At 50.3% G+C, this 18057-nt stretch overlaps 1 protein-coding gene across 1 annotated transcript; it reads right to left on the bottom strand.

Moving 5' to 3' along the window:
• Positions 1-6030: 6030 nt before the first annotated feature.
• On the bottom strand, positions 6031-18011 carry Tbc1d21 (TBC1 domain family member 21). Its single transcript, XM_028892530.2, has 11 exons — positions 17815-18011; positions 13553-13660; positions 13337-13440; positions 10419-10513; positions 9805-9915; positions 9605-9705; positions 8712-8808; positions 8361-8461; positions 7476-7592; positions 6614-6697; positions 6031-6201 (listed from the first exon to the last, which is right to left on the bottom strand). The coding sequence occupies exons 1-11, from the start codon at positions 17968-17970 to the stop codon at positions 6169-6171; spliced, it is 1107 nt and encodes a 368-aa protein (XP_028748363.2). The 5' UTR covers positions 17971-18011; the 3' UTR covers positions 6031-6168.
• Positions 18012-18057: the final 46 nt, after the last annotated feature.

Below are 18057 nucleotides of genomic sequence, written 5' to 3'. Positions count from 1 at the left end.
CACTGTGATCTAGGCCTAGAGCGCCGGCACAATGGGCTTCCATCAGGAGGTGAGCGGGAGAAAGCCTACTATGGAATGAAAACAGAAGGGCTGCACATCTTAGGGTTCCAGCAAACCTTTTGATGGCTTACGAAAGCTGCCTTGACCCTTTGCCACAACGCTACAGGAACTTTACTGTGACAGGAATTGTGTATTTACGTTTTACGATGTACTCTCATTTGTTATGCAAAAAACACTAGAAGGAATTGGACTAGGCTTCATGATCTTTAGAGTTGGGTGAGTCAAGGTTTCTGTTTGATCACGGTCGCCGAATGTTGATTATATGTGTTACAGCATTGGTTGCGAGATTTTTGTTCGTTTTCTTTCTCTGGTTCTTTTCTGTCTTTTCTTTCTTCTCTCTCGTCTCTCTCTGGCGTGGTCTGTCGATCGCGTTCTTGCTCGTTCTCTCATCTCTCTCGTCTTCTCAGCGGTTCTGTCTGAAGTCACAATCAACTGTGAGCTAAGTCACTACAGGCTACTGTGAGACTAAACGTCATGGCCGGTATAGGTGCCCGCAAGTTAGGGCTGTAGCATTAGCAGGGACTTCTAACCAACAGCCTGGCGAATGTTTTAGACGTATTTTGGTTTTCTTCTAAATAGGGCTCTTCCTAAGCTGTGGGCGCCTTAAAGCTGTGAGTAGCATGAATGTGTAAGGAAGGTAGATGTCATGTTTCTGTTTATAATGGGACTGTGTCCAAGCATAGTGCTACTCCACAAGCCTGAAGAGTGTGTCATCAGTTCCTTGTCTGGGGTAGCAGTAGAGAGGCATTTGTTTCGGCCTCCCTAGGAACACCCCAAGTTAAGATCTGTTTGCAATCAGTGCAGTTCCTTCTATCTGCGTGAGTGTTGAGTAGGGTGTTGTATGTTCCCGTATGGAATAGTGGTCACAGCAACAGTGTCAGCCATGTTTAAACTGAACCTTCAGAACCAGGACCCTCATCGAAAAAGCATCCTCGCCAGGGGTGATTAGACGCACCCAGAACTTCTTCAGTAGCAGTAGGGGTAGGCCGAGAGCCTGGTGTCTGAAATGATCCCCTCCGACCCGTGAAGAGCCTAGACGACTGTCCTCAGGGGATGCTATCTACAGGAGAGGATTCATTCAGATCAGTCTGTCAGCCAACTCTTATCGCCTTTGAAAGAGAGGCCAGCTGCTGCCGTGTGGTTGAAGGTATGGGGGGCGCATGTGAATCACATGGGAGTTGGGTCGGCGATTGTGTTTGCATTAGATGACTGGTTGGCATACTATTTGCACTCTGATTCTCTCCGACATGCCCCGTGAATATGGTGCAGCGTGTGGCTGTTCGGGTACTCGTATTTTGCATATCAGCTGCGCGAGGAGTGGTAGGGCAGGCTAGAGACTTGGGGTTACTATATTAGAATTCCCCGACCGAATCCAGTAGATCTTTGATGTTTGCTTAATGTTCAGCAAAAAAATAGAAGCGTGTGCTGATGCTTAATTTCTGAGAGAGAGAGAGCGCGAGAGCGAGGTAGTGGAAGGGTGTATTGGGAAGCGCGAGCGCTGCCAAGTGTGATTCCATCGGCTGAACGTCGCGCAATATCTCGACCGTGACAGGTATGGTGTTCTGTCACAGCCTGCGCTTCCCCATCTTGTCCGCGTCGTAGCCATGGGGCAGTTTAGCGCGCAGCTGCTAGTTTCCTGACGGAGCCCTAAGGCCTTGGCCCCTTCAGAGTCCATGTGTTCACTTCTCAGCCACCTCATTGTGGGGAGCTTCTCGTCTGCTCCACCCTGCAAGGACTTGACTGGTCTGTAGTATGTACCGGCCTAGAGAGCCCGCAGCCGCTAAACATGCTTTCAGGCAATACGAGTTGCATCAGCTTGGGCAGTCCTCCCCTCCCATGCGCTGAAGAATGAATGTGGCAGAGAGCTTGGAACGTTGATATAATGGGTGTGTTACATGTGTGGGACTACGTAGGGGTCCTTTCCGTCAATGATGACTAGTCTGATAAGCTGGAAGTACTTGCCTGATGAGAAGGGATGAGGAAGGATGTAGGATGGAACTTGACCTCCCTTGCATTCCACCCTAGTGTACCTTCGGTAGTGATCAGAGCTAGGCTCTTTTCAGGAGCCGTGCCTCATTCTAGCCGCAGCGTTATGGATGTTTGGGTCCGGTTTAGTTGTTGATAGCATAGGGGGCACGGTGTGAGATCCGGAGGGGTGTAGTCGAGAATGGCCCTGAGGAGGAAAGTACCAGGGATCTCGTGGTGTAAGGGAGGAAGAGTATAGCGAGATTCCTCTGAGGTTGAGAGTCTGCCAGGGAAGGGAAGGCTGGTTAGAGGAGCTATCATGGTTGGTAGTGGGAGATGACCTGTACGTGCCGATTCGAAGCCATAATGGTCTGTGCCAGTGGGCAACAGTACTTGGTGTGTCTTGCGAGTCCAATATAACAGCTTGAGAAAGTCCTCGGTGACGAGTGCCTCAGAGGCGCTCAACATATCCGAGATTAAGTTACTATCAGAGCGTTATCAGGGAGGGCGCTCTACGCTGTCTGATGTAGTGTGGCTTTAGTAGCCTGGGGGTTTGGCAGGGATTGTGTCTGATCGCAGGAGTGTGAAGGATGGGTGGGGCTTGGGGGAATAGTTAGCTGGACATTGGGTAGACGGGCTCTGCCTGCAATATATTGCATGACGGCCCCTGTGCGTTTGAGTGTCTTCAGGCACTGAGAGAAAGGTCAGGCTGTGGTTGGCATACAACCTGATTCACGGTCGCAACGAGCACTGAGGTGCTAGCAGCGGAACTGAGAGGTTAATGAAGTGTTTGGAGGTCAGAATCCTAAATAGCTAGTGTAAATGGGTAGTATTCAGGGCCATGGAGCCGGTGGGCTGACATGAGGTCGAGGCTGTCGTAGAACAATAATAGAGAGAGAGCTTAAACTAGTTGGTTTGAAGAGGAGCTGCTTGTATCCCTTTGTGCTGAGTCATGTGATACTAATGTAGACACCATCAGGGAAAGAGAACGATGCACGCTACCGCAGTGGTCGATTCAAAGACAAGGCCAAGATGTATAATGTAATGAGCAAGAACAGTGAATCTCAATAAGCCAGTTTTTTTATTCATGTACACAGGCTGCCTCTACCTGCTCAAAAGGGTTTGAGAGTTCAGCCTTGGGATGAGGAAGATAAGAGCTTTTATAGCTCATGGGTAGGGTGTTTCCAAGTGGGGGATTTGGCAGGCAAATAGACAGGGTATAGAACAGAATACAACAAAGTGGTCGTAACAAGGTAGTCATAACAACAAGTGGTTATAATAACCTTTTGAAACCAAGGTAGGTTTGCAAGATGGTCATAACAACATTTTGGAACAAAGACATGGTTGCTGGTTTCTGGAACGGGCAGTACAGAACCATTTGTAGTTAAGCTTACAGGTAGGGTAGTGCCCAGTCCTTGAGAAACAGATTTAGTCACAAACCGGAATGAGCCTAGCTTGCCTTCACTGTAAGATGGCTTTCAAGCCTAAGATGGAGGCAGGCTGGTTCATCAGGAACAGCCCAGCTTTGGCTGAGGTATTTTGTTATTGAAGTATGGACACATTAAGATAGTACTCAATATATATTGAAATAACCTTTTATACCAAACAGGCCCTTTAATGATACTGACTTTAGGTGTGATGACTCTGGGGCTTTTCCTAGGGAAAGCTCATAGGGAATATAATTGATCCTAGACTAGGCCTTCCTAGGAAAAGCCCACTGGGTGATAAAATTAATCCAGTGAGCAGAAACCTGGCTGGGGTTATATAGAACAAGAAAAGAGGAAAGTCTCAGTCACGGCCTGCTGGGAGTGTGGCAGGTGAGTGGGGTCTCCAAAGATCTCTATGTCCCACTCCCAGTCTTAGGCTTGACCTATCTGCACCTGGATTGTTCAGTGTCTAGGCTCAAACCACCTCATCTTTAAGACCTCACAGAGATTTCAAACATGTTCTCCACTAGGCCAGAGGATCTTTGAAAGGACTGTCAGGAAAGATGTGAAATTCAAGGGGGATCGTAGCAAGATGGGCTTTGGAATCACCACCCCAGCTTCAGCCAAAGGCGGAAAGACTGTAACCATGAGGCTCCAGTGATGTTTTTTAAAATATTTTGTTTATATATTTAAAATATTTGTGCATGTGCGTGTGCATACGTGTACGTGTGTATGCACACGTGCATATGTGGTGAATGTATCCACACCACAGCACATATGTGGCAAGGACAGCCATTGGGGTTCAGTTGTGTCCTTCTATCATGTGAGTCCCAGGGATCAACCTCAAGTCGTCAGGCTGGAAGGTAAGTGCTCTACCCACTGAGCCATCTTACCAACCTCTCTAGTGACTTTCAAAACAGATTAGTGGGGTTGGAGAGGTGGCTCAGTGGCTAAGAGCACATTATGCTTTTCCAGAGGATCTGTTTAAGACCCTGTTGGGTGGCCCACAACTGCTGGTAATTCCAGCTCCAGCAGATCTGATGTGCTTTTTTCGCCCCTCGGGCACTTGACTCACATACGTGTACCCTCACACACAAACACATATAATTCAAAATAAAAGTAAATATGAAAAAAGAACAGGTTGGGAGTCATGTCTCAGAAATGCTGAGATTTTCTTTCATTCTTGAGCTGGGTAATATTGTGTGCATTACCAATATGTATGTATTACCATGAAAGTCATGGGCTAACTTATGCCACCAAGCCAAGGGACCATGAAAGAGTACCCATCTGCTGCTCCGATGCCAAGGTTAAGTCAGGAAAATGTTTTACTCTGTGTGGTTATTTGGGAAAATAAAAAATATGGTTTCCTTCTTGGAGAACCGTTTTCCATGCAAGAACGCTCATCTGCGTTGTCTTGTCTTGAGAACACAGAGCCGAGGAGAGCACACACAGTACATGCATTCACCCATATGCTTTGCTGCTTAGCAAACACTTTCTTCTTAACTATGCAAAGAAAACCCTGTTGACGGGACAGGGCTCCATCATTCAGCACCTCCACCTCCATCAAAAACAACAGCAAAGAGACTCGGAGTCAGCTATGGGTGGGAGACTGTCGCTTGAGAAGAGAAGACCAGAAAATACAGAGAGGCATAATACCTTCTGAGAGGTGGTCAATGAGACTGACATTTTGAAAACAGGAAAGAGGGGTTGTTGGCTGGAGAGTGGGAAAGATGGTTGTGCCTTACCCTTGGGGGCCAGGGTCTGTAGCAAAACCAACGGACCCACCGGACCTCCTGAAAACTGCAGCACCTGGAAGTGTGCGCATGCACACGTGTGTGTGTGTGTGTGTGTGTGTGTGTGTGTGTGTGTGTGTATGTGTGTGCCGATGTGCACCCAGCCAACCCCAACCCCTCTATAGGTCCATCTCCTTCTTCATGCCTACTGGCAAGATGACTCACCAGAGCCTTGGGAGGCTGGGCATGGAGCTTGAGGGCTATGGCATGGCCTGGGAGACCTGAGCCAATTGCCCCAGGAGAGAATAGTTCCCTGGGCAAGGGCAGAATGAAGTCTCAGGGGAGGATGAGGAAGGCTGGGAAGCCCAACTTCAATCAAGGAGACACGTGGAGGTGGAGGAATAAAGGTAGAGTCATGAGGAAGACTTTGAGACCAGGAGGGGACAGCCTGATGGCCAGAGATTTCGGTTGGTTCTTCCAGAGTTGGTGGGAAGTCTAGGGTGCAGGAGAGAATGTGAGGACTATGTTGAGAGTAAGGGGGTGGTGGGGACAGATGCAAAGGCCAGAGCTCATCTCCCCTTAGAACTTGAGTCCAGATGTAGTCATTTCTGTGTGTTCACTCTTGTCTGTGGCAAGTGTCTGGGAGGCTTCAAAGCTGGTCCTACCCTACCCATTTGCTTTTAGGTGTGGACCTCTGAAGACCCATCAGTCAGGAAGGGTCCCACGCCGTCCTGTCCCAGTATGCCTTCTCCATAGTCTCACAGTGGTCTGTTCACTTACTATATGGCCTCAACTATCATGCACTCCAAGGTCAAAAAAGACTCGTGACCACCACAAACCAAAACTTCAAAGACTGTTTCCATGTGTTGTATTGTCTATGCCCTCATCCCAATACTCATTGAACTTGACCCTGACCGCATGGTTGAAGAATTGCCTTCATCCAGTCCATTGAGGGCATGTGTCCATTGTGAGTGTTGGCGTTCTCAGAGAAAGAAATCCTTTAATGGCTGAGGAACCTGGGGGTGAGGAGAGTCATGAAGGTGTGATATAGACAGACACTATCTGATTTGGCTCTCACCCTTCAGTCTGTCCAGCCAGTGACATTCTCCTGAGCCCCTGGGGGTCCAGGTTTGTACTTGGACCCTTTGGGAAGGACACAGTGAATGAGAGATGAAGGCTGTGAGCCCAGGGATCAGACTGCCCGTGAGGATATCAGCAATGAGGAAACAAAGCAGAACAGCTTCTGTAAGCTGGTGGGAGGGAGCGCAGCACAGACTGTCTCTGAAGCCAAGTGTGGCTGGTAGAGGGCAGGCACGAGAAACCAGGGAAGACTTCTTGGAGGAGGAATACAGGAAGAGGAACAGAGGAGGAGAAGGAAGAGGAAGAAGATGACAGGAGAGGAGGAGGCCAAATCACTGGGCAACTTACCTCCTTTTGCATGAGCTCGGCATAAACCATGCAAGCAGCAGAGATCAGCTCATCAGCATCAAGGTCAATGAGGCTGTTGCAGGCCTGGAGGGAGACACATGTGCTTGGGATGTGTGTGTGTGTGTGTGTGTGTGTGTGTGTGTGTGTGTGTGCATGTGCGTGTGTGTGCATATGCGTGTATTGCGTGTGTGCTTGTGTGTGTGTGAGTGTGTGTGCCTGTGTGTGCGTGCGCACACGCGTGTGCATGCATGTGTGTGTGTGTGTGTAAGCAAACACCTCTCCTGTGCTTTTGGGCAGAGGCAACACAAAGGTAAGAAAGCTACTACTCCCAGCAGTTACTGGGGGCACCTCGATGTCGCCACAACCCACCACAGTGCCTACAGATCATTTGGAGGTATGACAAACACAGCCTTCACATGGGGCATCTAGGAAGCCCGGGCACTCTGCTACATGCCTCAAGCTCCTAAGGAAGACCTGGTTTATAACTGGCATACCACCCAAGATTTTTTTTTCTGGTACTTCGGCTGGCCTTTAGGCACCTCTGAAAACCTTAGGCCCTTCTGCCGCATGGCCAAGGGTTCACTTCAAGGCAGTAGAATCTAATGGTTAGACCTTTGGTGTCCTCACACGCTTACTGGGATGACAGACCAACACAGCCTCTGTCACGGTCGCAGGGCCTTTAGAGCTGGTCTATTAAGAGCCATCAGCATGGAGTCCCACACTTCAGCACTCCTCATTTGTTCCTCTCCGGAGGCAAAAGCAGCCATAAGCTAGCACACCATGGGTCTCTGCACTCTTCTACGAAATGGGTACAGGCACTTGGCTCTGGAGGCTGGAGAGGGATCCGGCCCAAGGCACTCACCAGGAGGATGGCATCACCGCTCATGCTCTCCACCAGGGCCTGCTCACGCACCATCTGTAGCATGCTGTAGGCCACCAGCACCTGGAAATTCCTGCAGGGCTTCCCTGTCAGCAAGACCTGTGGGCAGCCAGCAGGCCTCAGCCCTGTGGTCTGAGACCGGGATGCCCTGAGGGTAGCAAGCTGTCAGAAACTACACACTCAGAACGGGGTAGAGAGAAACTAGAATTTGAGTGGGAGCTCGGCAATCCAGGGCTCCCCCAAACGTCGGTGTCGGGGGGGGGGAGGTGGCCATTTGAGATTTGGGAGTAGAATGGCTGGCCAAGATGATAACGTGGGGGAGGTGGAAGCTGGATGGTGGGACGGTACATGCCAGGCTGCAGCCGGGCTGGATCTTCCATTTAGAAACAGCCGTGAGGCGAGGCAGGACAGCGAGAGGTGGTAGGCTCCTTCCTAAGGAGGATCATGTCCTAGGAACTGTGGTTGGAAGACTACAGGTGTCCTCAGGGCCTGCTTTGGGGGAAATCAGGTTCTAAGAGAAGCTAGCATTCTAGGGGAAAGGGAAGACCAAGGAAAGGCAGCAAAAGAGAGCAGAGAGCAGGGTGCTGAGCTGCAGGCCAGCCCAGGCACATCAGCAGGTGCCCTGTGCTAACTGCCCTGTAGATGGTCAGTGGGGTCTGGCATCAGAATTGATGCACAGATGCTCTAGCCCTCTACAGCAAGGCAGGAGTGGGGATGCTGACCTAATTAAACCCCAGACCACTGAGCGCCATCGGAAGCCAGGAAGAAAGGGATGCAGGAGAACTTGTAGCTTCTCCTCCTGAGGGGAGAACAGTCCACAGGAGGGGTACAGTCCACATCAAGTGTCCCCAGCTGCACGCGCCTCACCTCCCAGAGCCTCCAGACATCGTCGAAGGATTTGAAGGCACGCTGGAAGCAGAGGCAGAACCAGGGGAAGAGAGACTGTACAGCTCCTGAGCCCTTCCCTTCTGTGAGGAGAGAAGCAGGCGTGTAAGCCGCCACACAGGCAAGGCCACACAACCGATCATGCGGGACATGGGAGACATGAGCATTCCGGCTGCTACTTTCCCAACAGGCCATGGAGTCTGTTTGGAGCAGATGTTCAACATCAGAGACCCAGGCTCCTTCACATAGGCCTGAGTATGTCGGCCATGGGCCTTGGCCCTCCCGTAGTCTCCCTGCTGGTGTGGGAAGTAGTAGTGACTGTGGACCACTCACTGAGGTGTTCAGCAAATTCAGGGTCCAGCAAAGTGATCACACTGTTAAGCATGTCCAGGTTCTTGCCCACCCCGATGTTGATGACACAGCTGTGTTCCTGTACAAGATGGGACCAGAGAACAGTCCTCCTCAGTTCAACTTGAGGGCGTCACAGAATCAAGCCCACCTCACAGTCCCAATTCTGTGTGTGTGTGTGTGTGTGTGTGTGTGTGTGTGTGTGTTGTTGTTGTTGTTGTTGTATCTGGTCCCTGTGTGCAGCTGTGCCTGTTTGCCTATGTGTGTGTACATCTCGGGCAGCCATGTATTCATGTGCATCTTAACATATGGGGGTGGGGGTGGAGCTGCGAAGATGTCCCACATGTGACCATGACCCTAGTTATTAGGTCAGAGCCAAGAAAGAAAGTTTAGCAAGCATATTTTTGCAGAGGTGCAGAGAGAGGTAGAGGTTGTGGGAACCTTCTAGAAGGTGACAAAGAAAACCTTCCCAGATGGTAAACCCCTCATCCTGGGTGCAGAGTAGGGCACACCCTGGATACTGCTGAGTCCTCCAGGGTGTCTGGACTATGGGTCATGTGGAGGAAACAGGGGGAGGTGGGAACAAAGAGGCAGCCCTGGAGGCCTGACAAAGGCTGCTGGGTTTTACTCTGGAGGCCTGGGAAGCCACAAGAGATCTGCAGGGAGATTTGTGTGTAAGGAGTGAGAGGCCAGCAGAGGGTCCCACCACGGGGCTGGTGAGAGTGGGACTCTGAATAGTCCTTCTGAATTCTAATGCTTCCACTACCCACCCCCTGACCTACAGATGTTTGGGGGCCGGGGGAAGTGACTGAGGCTGGTGGTGCCTTGGTTTGCTGGGCGCTGGGGAGTAGGAGATTTGAGCTTGGCTTGGTCCTCACTGTTTTCTGCAGGAAGAACTGGAAGAGCCAGAAGGTCTCATGTTCGTGCCCCACCATCAGCTGGAAGAGCATCACCATCTCATGGAAGCCTCGCTGGTACTCTGTGGGGGAAGGCGCCGGGGAGGAAAAGCCAGTGGATGCTGGCCCAGGTTCTAGGAAGGAGCTGGCAAGCCCGGGCTGGGGCCCTACCCTCAGCTCACCAGCCTTCGTGTTGCAGACATAACTCAGCAGCAGGGTCTTCTCCAGTTTCTTCTTGTCCACAAGCACATTGCCCAGGGGATCTTTGTCATAGAGTCTCTGGATGTCATATGCTAGATTAGAGCAAGGGACGGGAGGTGACATTAGACCATCTCCAGCGCAGAAAGCATGGGTGAATTCATCACACATCCTTAGAGGACAGATCCTAAAAAAAATCCTAGCTGGGAGGGGGGCTACAGCCCCACCAAGCTCAACTCATCACCATACCCTGCTGCTCTGGGCTCCTCTTTGCCTCCAAATCTCTGACTAGACCACACCTTTTGTCAAGGAATGCCCCCTCCCGATCCAGTTCAGATCCAGTCTACGTCAAAGTCATGGCTTGGGGGGAGGAAGACAAAGCAACAGGGGTGGCATGTGGCAGGGAAGCCTCTAGCAGCACCTGTGGCCAGGGGTGGGTGGATTGACCCAGGTCCGGCTAGGAAAATTTCCGGGCCAAAGTCAAGACCGTTGTCAGGCCCCAGGGGTCAACCTGTGCCTAGAAATGACCAAGAAAAGACCCTAATGGCATCTACCCTCTCCTCCGCCCTGCCCTCCCCCCCCCTCGCCCTCTGCTCACCGATGTTGTTCCTAGTCTCTGTGAAGTTCCCATGCAAGTTTTCCAGCAGGGGCTGGATTTTCTCGTACATCTGGCACAAGGCTTTGTAGTTCCTCCTGAGAGAACACATCGGGGCTGGGTAAGGTGGCCTTCCCCTCCCAAGAAGGGACAATCAGAGCGGCAGCAGCTGCTGAGCTGGGGGGGTGGGGGACCGGGTAGCCTCGCCTACCTGGTCCCCACCTGGTCCCTGAGCAGCCTGAAGTGCTCTCCGGCATGCAGCTGGCACCCAGTGTGGAGACAACCTAATGTGGGGTGGGCTCTGTGCTCCAACTGTAGCACCCAAACCCCGGAGCCACCGCTTAACAACCGAGTGTCTGCAAAGGGATGTCACCCTCCCTCTCTAAGCCTCAGTTTCCCCACCTGCAGAGTGGGGACAGTCTTCTGCGGACCACTGCAATTTGATTAGCTGGTGCGGTAACTGACTGGCGGGCTCTAAAAGTCGTCCTCGTCGTGTCCTAGAAGTAACCCCTAGATCCTGTAATGTGGGCTTCTTTGTAGACGGGGTCTCTTCCAGTGTGATTAAGGGTCGCAAGATGCGACCGTTCTGGGTTTTCCAGGGGACCCTAAATCAGATGACAACTGTCTATATAAGAGACACACAGAGAGGTGAGAGGCCTTGTGTCCACTGAGACAGAACGTGAATGGATGTAGCCTCAAGCCAGGGAAGCGTTGGTGGGAGGTGTGGAGAAGGACTTCTGTCTCTCAGAGAATTTCCCAGGAGGCCAGCATGCTGCAGCCTTGTCCTGTGCCTCCGGAATGCCAAAGGAAAAAAATCTGATATTGTCAACCACCCTGTTCATGGCACTTTGCTCATTTATGGCTTTTTGCCTTAACAATGATGTGTAACACACACGAGGCCTGTTCCCTGGCTTGGCACCTAGTCCGACATTCACATCCCTACCGTTCCAGACTATTCTCTGCTGGTCCCTGTGTGGGTTGTCTTTTCCACATCTTGGCTGGGAGCTGCTTTGGGGCTGAGCTCAGCTGCTCAGGCCCTAAGACTTGGCCAGGCAGCCCAAGACAAACCCCTCTAAGAAGGAAGCAATCCACTGTGGGGTCATTCAGACCCAGTCCACCCTGAGCACTCATGTGGACAGGTGAGGCCTGCACTGAGCTAAAGAAAGGTGATTTGGGGAGGACTCGAACTCTGCCCTGGTGTGTGCTCCACCTGAGAGAGATGAGGCAGGCCCAAGTCCCAGGGTCACAGAGGCGAAAGTCCACAGTCTCCAGTTTGGGGGAGCATCCCTACTGACATGAGCCCTAGCTGCTCCTCCCCTGGGCATGGTGACGTGCCTGCTTCTATAATTAGATCTCTGTAACCACTCTGTGAACTGTATTGTGACCGCATTGGACAGAGGAGGAGACTGAGCCTTCAGCAGGGGAGTTCGTGGGCAAGTTCACTCGGAGTGTGATGTTAATACTAGAATTTGAATTGAACTCACTCCCAAACTTAAGACTGTTCCAAGTTCAAAACCTGTGTATACTTACCTACAAAAATCCTCCAATCAGGAGGAAGTACCCTGTGTGGTCCTGGCCTTGAAGCAAGGATGGAGTTTTATTTATTTGTTTGTTTGTTTATTCACTGTGTGTGTGTGTGTGTGTGTGTGTGTGTGTGTGTGTGTGTGTGCCACACACTTGTGGAGGTCAGAGGACAAATTGTGAGAGTGAGTCCCTTCTCTCCACCCACCATGGGTTTGGACACAGATTGTCAGGCTTGGTGGCAAGCCCCTTTATCCCCTGAGCAATCCCACTGGCCCAAAGTTGGGGTTTTGGGAGACAGCTAATAGGGAGACCAGTGTGGGTGGAGGGAGAAAGAGTGAACCAAGAGCAGAGACAGTAGGAAAGAACATGCAGCTCTGCTGGAGTGGGGTGGCCGAGCTGATGGGGAGGGAGTCCCTGTGCTGGTCAGTTTTACATCACCTTGGCATAAGCTAGAGTCATTTCAGAAGAAGGAACCTCAGTTAAGAAAATGCTCCCACAAGATTAGCCTGTGGGTAAGCCTGCTATGAATTTTCTAGATTAATGATTGATGTGGGAGGGCCCAGCTCACTGTGGGAGGTGCCACCTCTGGGCTGGTCCTGGGTGCCACAAAGAAATTAGATTGAGCAAGCCATGAGGAGCAAGCCAGTAAGCAGCATTCCTCCATGGCCTCTGTATCAGCTCCTGCCTCGAGGTTCCTGCCCCAGCTTCCCTCAGTGATGGACTGCAATGTGGAGCTGTAAGCTACGAAACAAATCCTCTCCTCCACCCCCAAGCTGCTGTGGGGCACGACGTTTCCTCACAGCAATAGAAACCCTAACTCTAAGGTTGTCCCCCAGGAACGGTCAGATGGAGGGTGTTGGGATAGGAGAGCTAGGATTAAGAGAAAATAGGCTATTTGAAATGTCAGCAGATGCCTGAAATGTCACACCTCTGGGACTGTTTAACCCGAGCAGCCCACAGTGGGCACTCGGAGGAGATGTGGGCAGGACAGAGAGGTGGAACCTAGCCTCAGGAGACACTTTGGCCATAGGGTTTGGGGGTAACAGTTGGCAGGAAAGGGGATTAAGCCCAGGAAAGAAAATTCCTAGGGCCCTTCACAGGAAGGCTAGGCAGGTAAGGATGAGGTTGGGAGCAAGGCGATAAGGGAGTTTGGGGACAAGCCTGTGCCTGCAACTGCTTACTTGGTCGGTGAACTGGAGAGGAGATGCCAGCTTAAACTTAAACCTGGCTAGACCCACTGCATGTGGGTCCTGTGTGGGAAGCATCAGAGTCTTCTCAGAATAAGGAGTCCATATGAAGAAGAAACCCGAATTTCTAGGTTGAGAGGGTGCCGCCGGCCCCCACTCCCCCCACATCCCTGACAACTCTCCACAGAAAGAGGTTCTGGAACGTTCTACCTTCTGTTGCTGTCCACCATGAGCCGCTCATCCCGGGAACTCTGCCATGAGTAGTAGCCTGTGAGGAATTTCCAGGCTTCCGTCCTCACGAAGGGGTGTAGGCCCTGGGCACGGGAGGTCATGAACTCTCAAGATACCCAATGGCATGCCTGGTCCCTGCCATCTGTGCCGCCCCCTAGTGCCAGGGCAAGGCTGAGGATAGCCTGGGAATCATACCCTTTCCAGGATGTTAACACAAATGAAGTCCCTAGACTTGGCCAAGTGACCATTCTCATCGAAGAAGCTGTCCCATTCCGTCTTGTCAATTGGGGGTTTTCTCTTCTCCTGGCAAGGATCAACAGATTAGTCCTCTGCTAGAGGCTTTGGGCTTTCCTTCTAATTCGTGGTGATTTTCAAATGCTAGGCTCTGGACTCTGTGAGGGATCGAAACTCACAGCTGCTGGCTCACAGCTAGGATACTTTATCCTGAGGAAATTGCTGAAAATAAGTAGAAAACAAAAATCCAGGGTGGACAATAATGTTCACTGCACAAAAACTTGCCCAAATTAAAAATGTAGGCGCTCTGAACGCGCTGCAATAAGGGAATAGTTAAGTAAACTGTTTTATACACACCGCGCAATACTGGCAGGCATATAAATAGATGTTTACAAGGCCCGAATAACGATCTGGAAAGATACAAATGTTACAGGAAAAAGCAGAACACATAGTTTGTTACTTGACATTCTCCCTATGTACTGGTGCTACCTCTCCGTGAGTCTGTAGTCCCACAGTGACACTGCCCATCTACACGCTGTCTCTCCATGAGTCTGTAGTCTTACAGTAGAACTACCCAGCTACACGCTGTCTCTCTGTGAGTCTGTAGTCCTACAGTAGAACTACCCATCTACACGCTGTCTCTCCGGGAGTCTGTAGTCCTACAGTGACACTACCCAGCTACACGCTGTCTCTCCATGAGTCTGTAGTCCTACACTACCCATTTACACACTGTCTCTCTGTGAGTCTGTAGTCCCACAGCGACACTATCCATCTACACGCTGTCTCTCCGGGAGTCTGTAGTCCTACAGTAGAACTACCCAGCTACACGCTGTCTCTCCGTGAGTCTGTAGTCCCACAGTGACACTGCCCATCTACACGCTGTCTCTCCATGAGTCTGTAGTTCTACAGTGACACTACCCATCTACACACTGTCTCTCCGTGAGTCTGTAGTCCTACAGTAGAACTACCCAGCTACACGCTGTCTCTCCGGGAGTCTGTAGTCCTACAGTAGAACTACCCAGCTACACGCTGTCTCTCCGGGAGTCTGTAGTCCCACAGTGACACTATCCATCTACACGCTGGGCCCTCCAGTGCAGTCCCATCAGTGTTCTCCACACTACTGTTTGGATACTGTGTCTGTTATATATTACAAAAGCTGTACCTCGTAAACTCGGAGTGTACAGGCATTCTTATAAAAAAGACTGAAGGCTGGGTGGATTGGCACATGCTTGTAAATCCATCCAGCACCTGGGAGGCAGAGACAGACAAACCTCCAGTGTGAGGCCAGCCTGGTCTACAGAGTGAGTTCCAAGCTATGTGAAGCTATACAGTGAGACCCCGCCTCAACAACAAGTAAACAATAGGAAAAATACTGAAGAAAATCCCAAGAAGACATTCTCCATTAAAAACAACAGTGGGAGCCAGGTGCTGGTGGCATTCGACTTGAATCCCAGCACTTGGGAGGCAGAGCCAGGCGGATCTCTGTGAGTTTGAGCTGAGCCTGGTCTACAGAGTGAGTTCCAGGACAGCCAGGGCTACACAGAGAAACCCTGTTTCAAAAAACCAAAACCAAAAAAACAACCAACAAAACAAAACAAACAGTAGGACTGAGGAGATGACTCATCAGCTAAAAACACTGGTTGCTCTTCCAGGGCACTCAGTTCAATCCCTAGCATCCAGATGGCAGTTCACAACTGGCTATAACTCCTATTCCAGGGTGCCTGATTCCCTTTTCTGGCCTCCTTGGGCACAAGGCGCATGTGTGGTACACAGACACACATACAGGCAAAACATCCATACTCATAAAACTGAAAGAAAATGAAACAATAGTGATTGGCGATAAGGATGTGGCTCAGTTGGCAGAGTGCTTGCCTGGCACACAGGACTCCGGTTTGATCCCCAGCACCACAGACTGGGCATGATGACACACACCTGTGGAGGCAGGAGGCCCACAAGTTCAAGGTTATTCTCAGCTATACAGTGAATTTGAGGCTAACCTGGGATGCACAGGGCCCTGTCCCAAAATAAAACAAAAAGCTACAGTGGTTATCTTTGAGTAAGCTGGGGAAATAGAAATATTATTTCCTTTTTCATGTATTTTATGTTTTTCTGTGATTGTGCTGCCTTGATAATGGAAAGATATAAGATAAGCACAAATTAAACAATTCTTGTGCTCTACTTTATCTTCCCTGAAAATGTAAAACAGCCTGTCACAGGACCATTCGAATGAGGAGATGTGTGTGTGTGTGTGTGTGTGTGTGTGTGTGTGTGTGTGTGTGGTGTGCATACTTCTGTGCCATATACTCGTGCGTGAGTGGTGAGTACAATGCCTGCCAAGTGTTTATAAAATGACAACTAAGAGTGAGGCTGTGGGGTGAGCATCCTTTCCTGCTGAAGAGAAGGGGACCTTGAAGTGGCACATCGGAGAGAGAGATTTGTGCTGATGGACAGAACCCAACAGCTGGCCAGAGGTGTCCCCATCTTTCTCTTAATACCTGAATGCGTAAACACAGGACTCTAAATTAAAATTGTATACAAGTCATTGAGGGTCTTCTGGTTCAGAAAGTTTGGGGAACAGCCTACAGAGATGCAGTTTCCTGGGCAACTGATGCTGTGGTTCACAGACTGAGAGAGGAGCCAGGCTTCAGGCAGTAGAAAAACCCTTGACACCAAAAGTAGCAGCTGCCTCACTGACTGCAGGTGGGGTAGCTTCACTACCTGCATATCAGGCAGGCTTGAGAGCTCCCTTTTTGTTATTGTTGTTGTTGTTGTTGTTGTTGTTGTTGGTGGTGGTGGTGGTGGTGTGTGTGTGTGTGTGTGTGTGTGTGTGTGTATTGGCACATATGTGAGCACATGTGTATGAGTACCCATGGAAGCCTGAGGTTGATGCCAGGAGCCATCTTTGATTGTCCTTCCACCTTGTTCAGTGAGTCAGGGTCTCTCACTCAAACCTAGAGCTCACTGATATGGCTAGATCTAGTCAGCTTGGTCTGGAGATCCCCTGTCTCTGCCTTCTGAGGCTGGAATTACATCACACCCACCCAACATTTCACCTGACTTCTGGGATATGAACTCCAGTCTTCATGTTTAGTACTGAGCCATCCCCCTAGCCTGAAAATCCTTTTCTTGATAACTCACACATGCTTCATCTACAGGGCCATGAGACATGGGGCACAAGAAGGTGCCGGGAACTTGAACACCGGTCTGCCCTTGGGAAGCAAGTCCTCCCTGATGCTGGCAATCAGCTCCACACTTGGGAGTTCGTGAGTTGAGGAGAAGGACTTGTCAGCCCACAGTCTGGGTCTGGAGAGAAGCTCTGCCACTGACTGGATACCTGATTGTCAGGATGCTAAGTCTCTAGGATCCATTTTCTCACTCATCAAAAGATAATAGCCCCCATCACATCCCATCTCAGAGGGCTGGGAGGAGAAGGAACGACTATAAACAAAACATTTACGACTTCATTTGCACACACCAGCTGCTGTATGGAAGCTTATTCATTATTATTATTATTAGCCTTCTCAAAGTTTGAAGAACAGAAGAAACAGAATATTCAAGGCTTGGTGATCACAGGCAATAAAATCATAACATTTAAATTTCAGGTGCTCATTTTGAATTTTGAATGTATCATTCTGTTAATCACATGATAAATGGATCTTGAGATTGGTTAAGGTCATAATAATTAGTTATGATTTTGAAAAATAGTGCATGGAAATTTTTCATGGCTCAAGGGGATTAAGGAATTGTTTATTAACTGTGCTTGGGACCCAGTAACAGAAGCACTACTGCCACCTGGTGGCAATATACCAAAATTGTTGGCAAAAAGCACCGAAGAAAACTCATCAATGTCTGCGCAACTCTAAGAAACGCAGAAAATTTAGAATATCACCTTTGGGGAGGAAGCCATGCTGGGTTCTAAGATCTGCCAATAAGGTAAAAAGGGATGTAGGTATCCGTTCTGTGGTTGGGTTGATGGTGAGACCAGCTAGCCTTGCTCCACCTTCCATGCCCAGCCTTCCCACTCAGCAGGGACCAAGAGCCCCAGTGTAAACCAGAGGTTGTGGGGGGAGGCACCTGGGACTGATGAAGAACATGTGTCAGTCAGGTCTGGTGGCATATACTTGTAATCCAGCACTCAGAAGGCTGAGGCCAAAGGATCCCGAGTCAAGGCCAGGCTGAGCAGCACAGTGAGACCCTCCCTGAAAAGAAATCAAAGAGCGTACCAGGATGAAGGTGGCTGACTGCCTTGCAGAGAGGCTGTTTTCCGGAGAAAGGGTGGTCATGGTTCCCTTCAGCTGTCTTTGGAGTTGCCTGTGTCCAGATCTCCTGGGGAGCCCTAGTGATGCTGAGGGAGCCAGGGAAGGGGATCTTCCTTGCATTCCCTAAAGGAACAGAGCCTCTCTTGGCTTCCCCACTTGAACAGATCCAGCCAGGTGTGTCACAAGGGCCCGGAACCCTCATCACAA

The sequence above is a fragment of the Peromyscus leucopus genome, chromosome 7, assembly GCF_004664715.2.
Source record: "Peromyscus leucopus breed LL Stock chromosome 7, UCI_PerLeu_2.1, whole genome shotgun sequence".
In the NCBI taxonomy this organism is placed as follows: domain Eukaryota; kingdom Metazoa; phylum Chordata; class Mammalia; order Rodentia; family Cricetidae; genus Peromyscus; species Peromyscus leucopus.
Note: the sequence above shows the minus strand (reverse complement) of the source record. Positions and strands in the feature narration are given on the sequence as shown.

Coding starts and splice junctions, on each gene's coding strand:
- Tbc1d21 (XM_028892530.2), bottom strand. CDS start 17,970: ATGCAAGGAAGATCCCCTTCCCTGGCTCCCTCAGCATCACTAGGGCTC. Junction 9,916..10,418: donor AGAGACTAGGAACAACATCG/GTGAGCAGAGGG, acceptor GCTCTAATCTAG/CATATGACATCCAGAGACTC. Junction 9,706..9,804: donor TGTCTGCAACACGAAGGCTG/GTGAGCTGAGGG, acceptor CTTCCCCCACAG/AGTACCAGCGAGGCTTCCAT.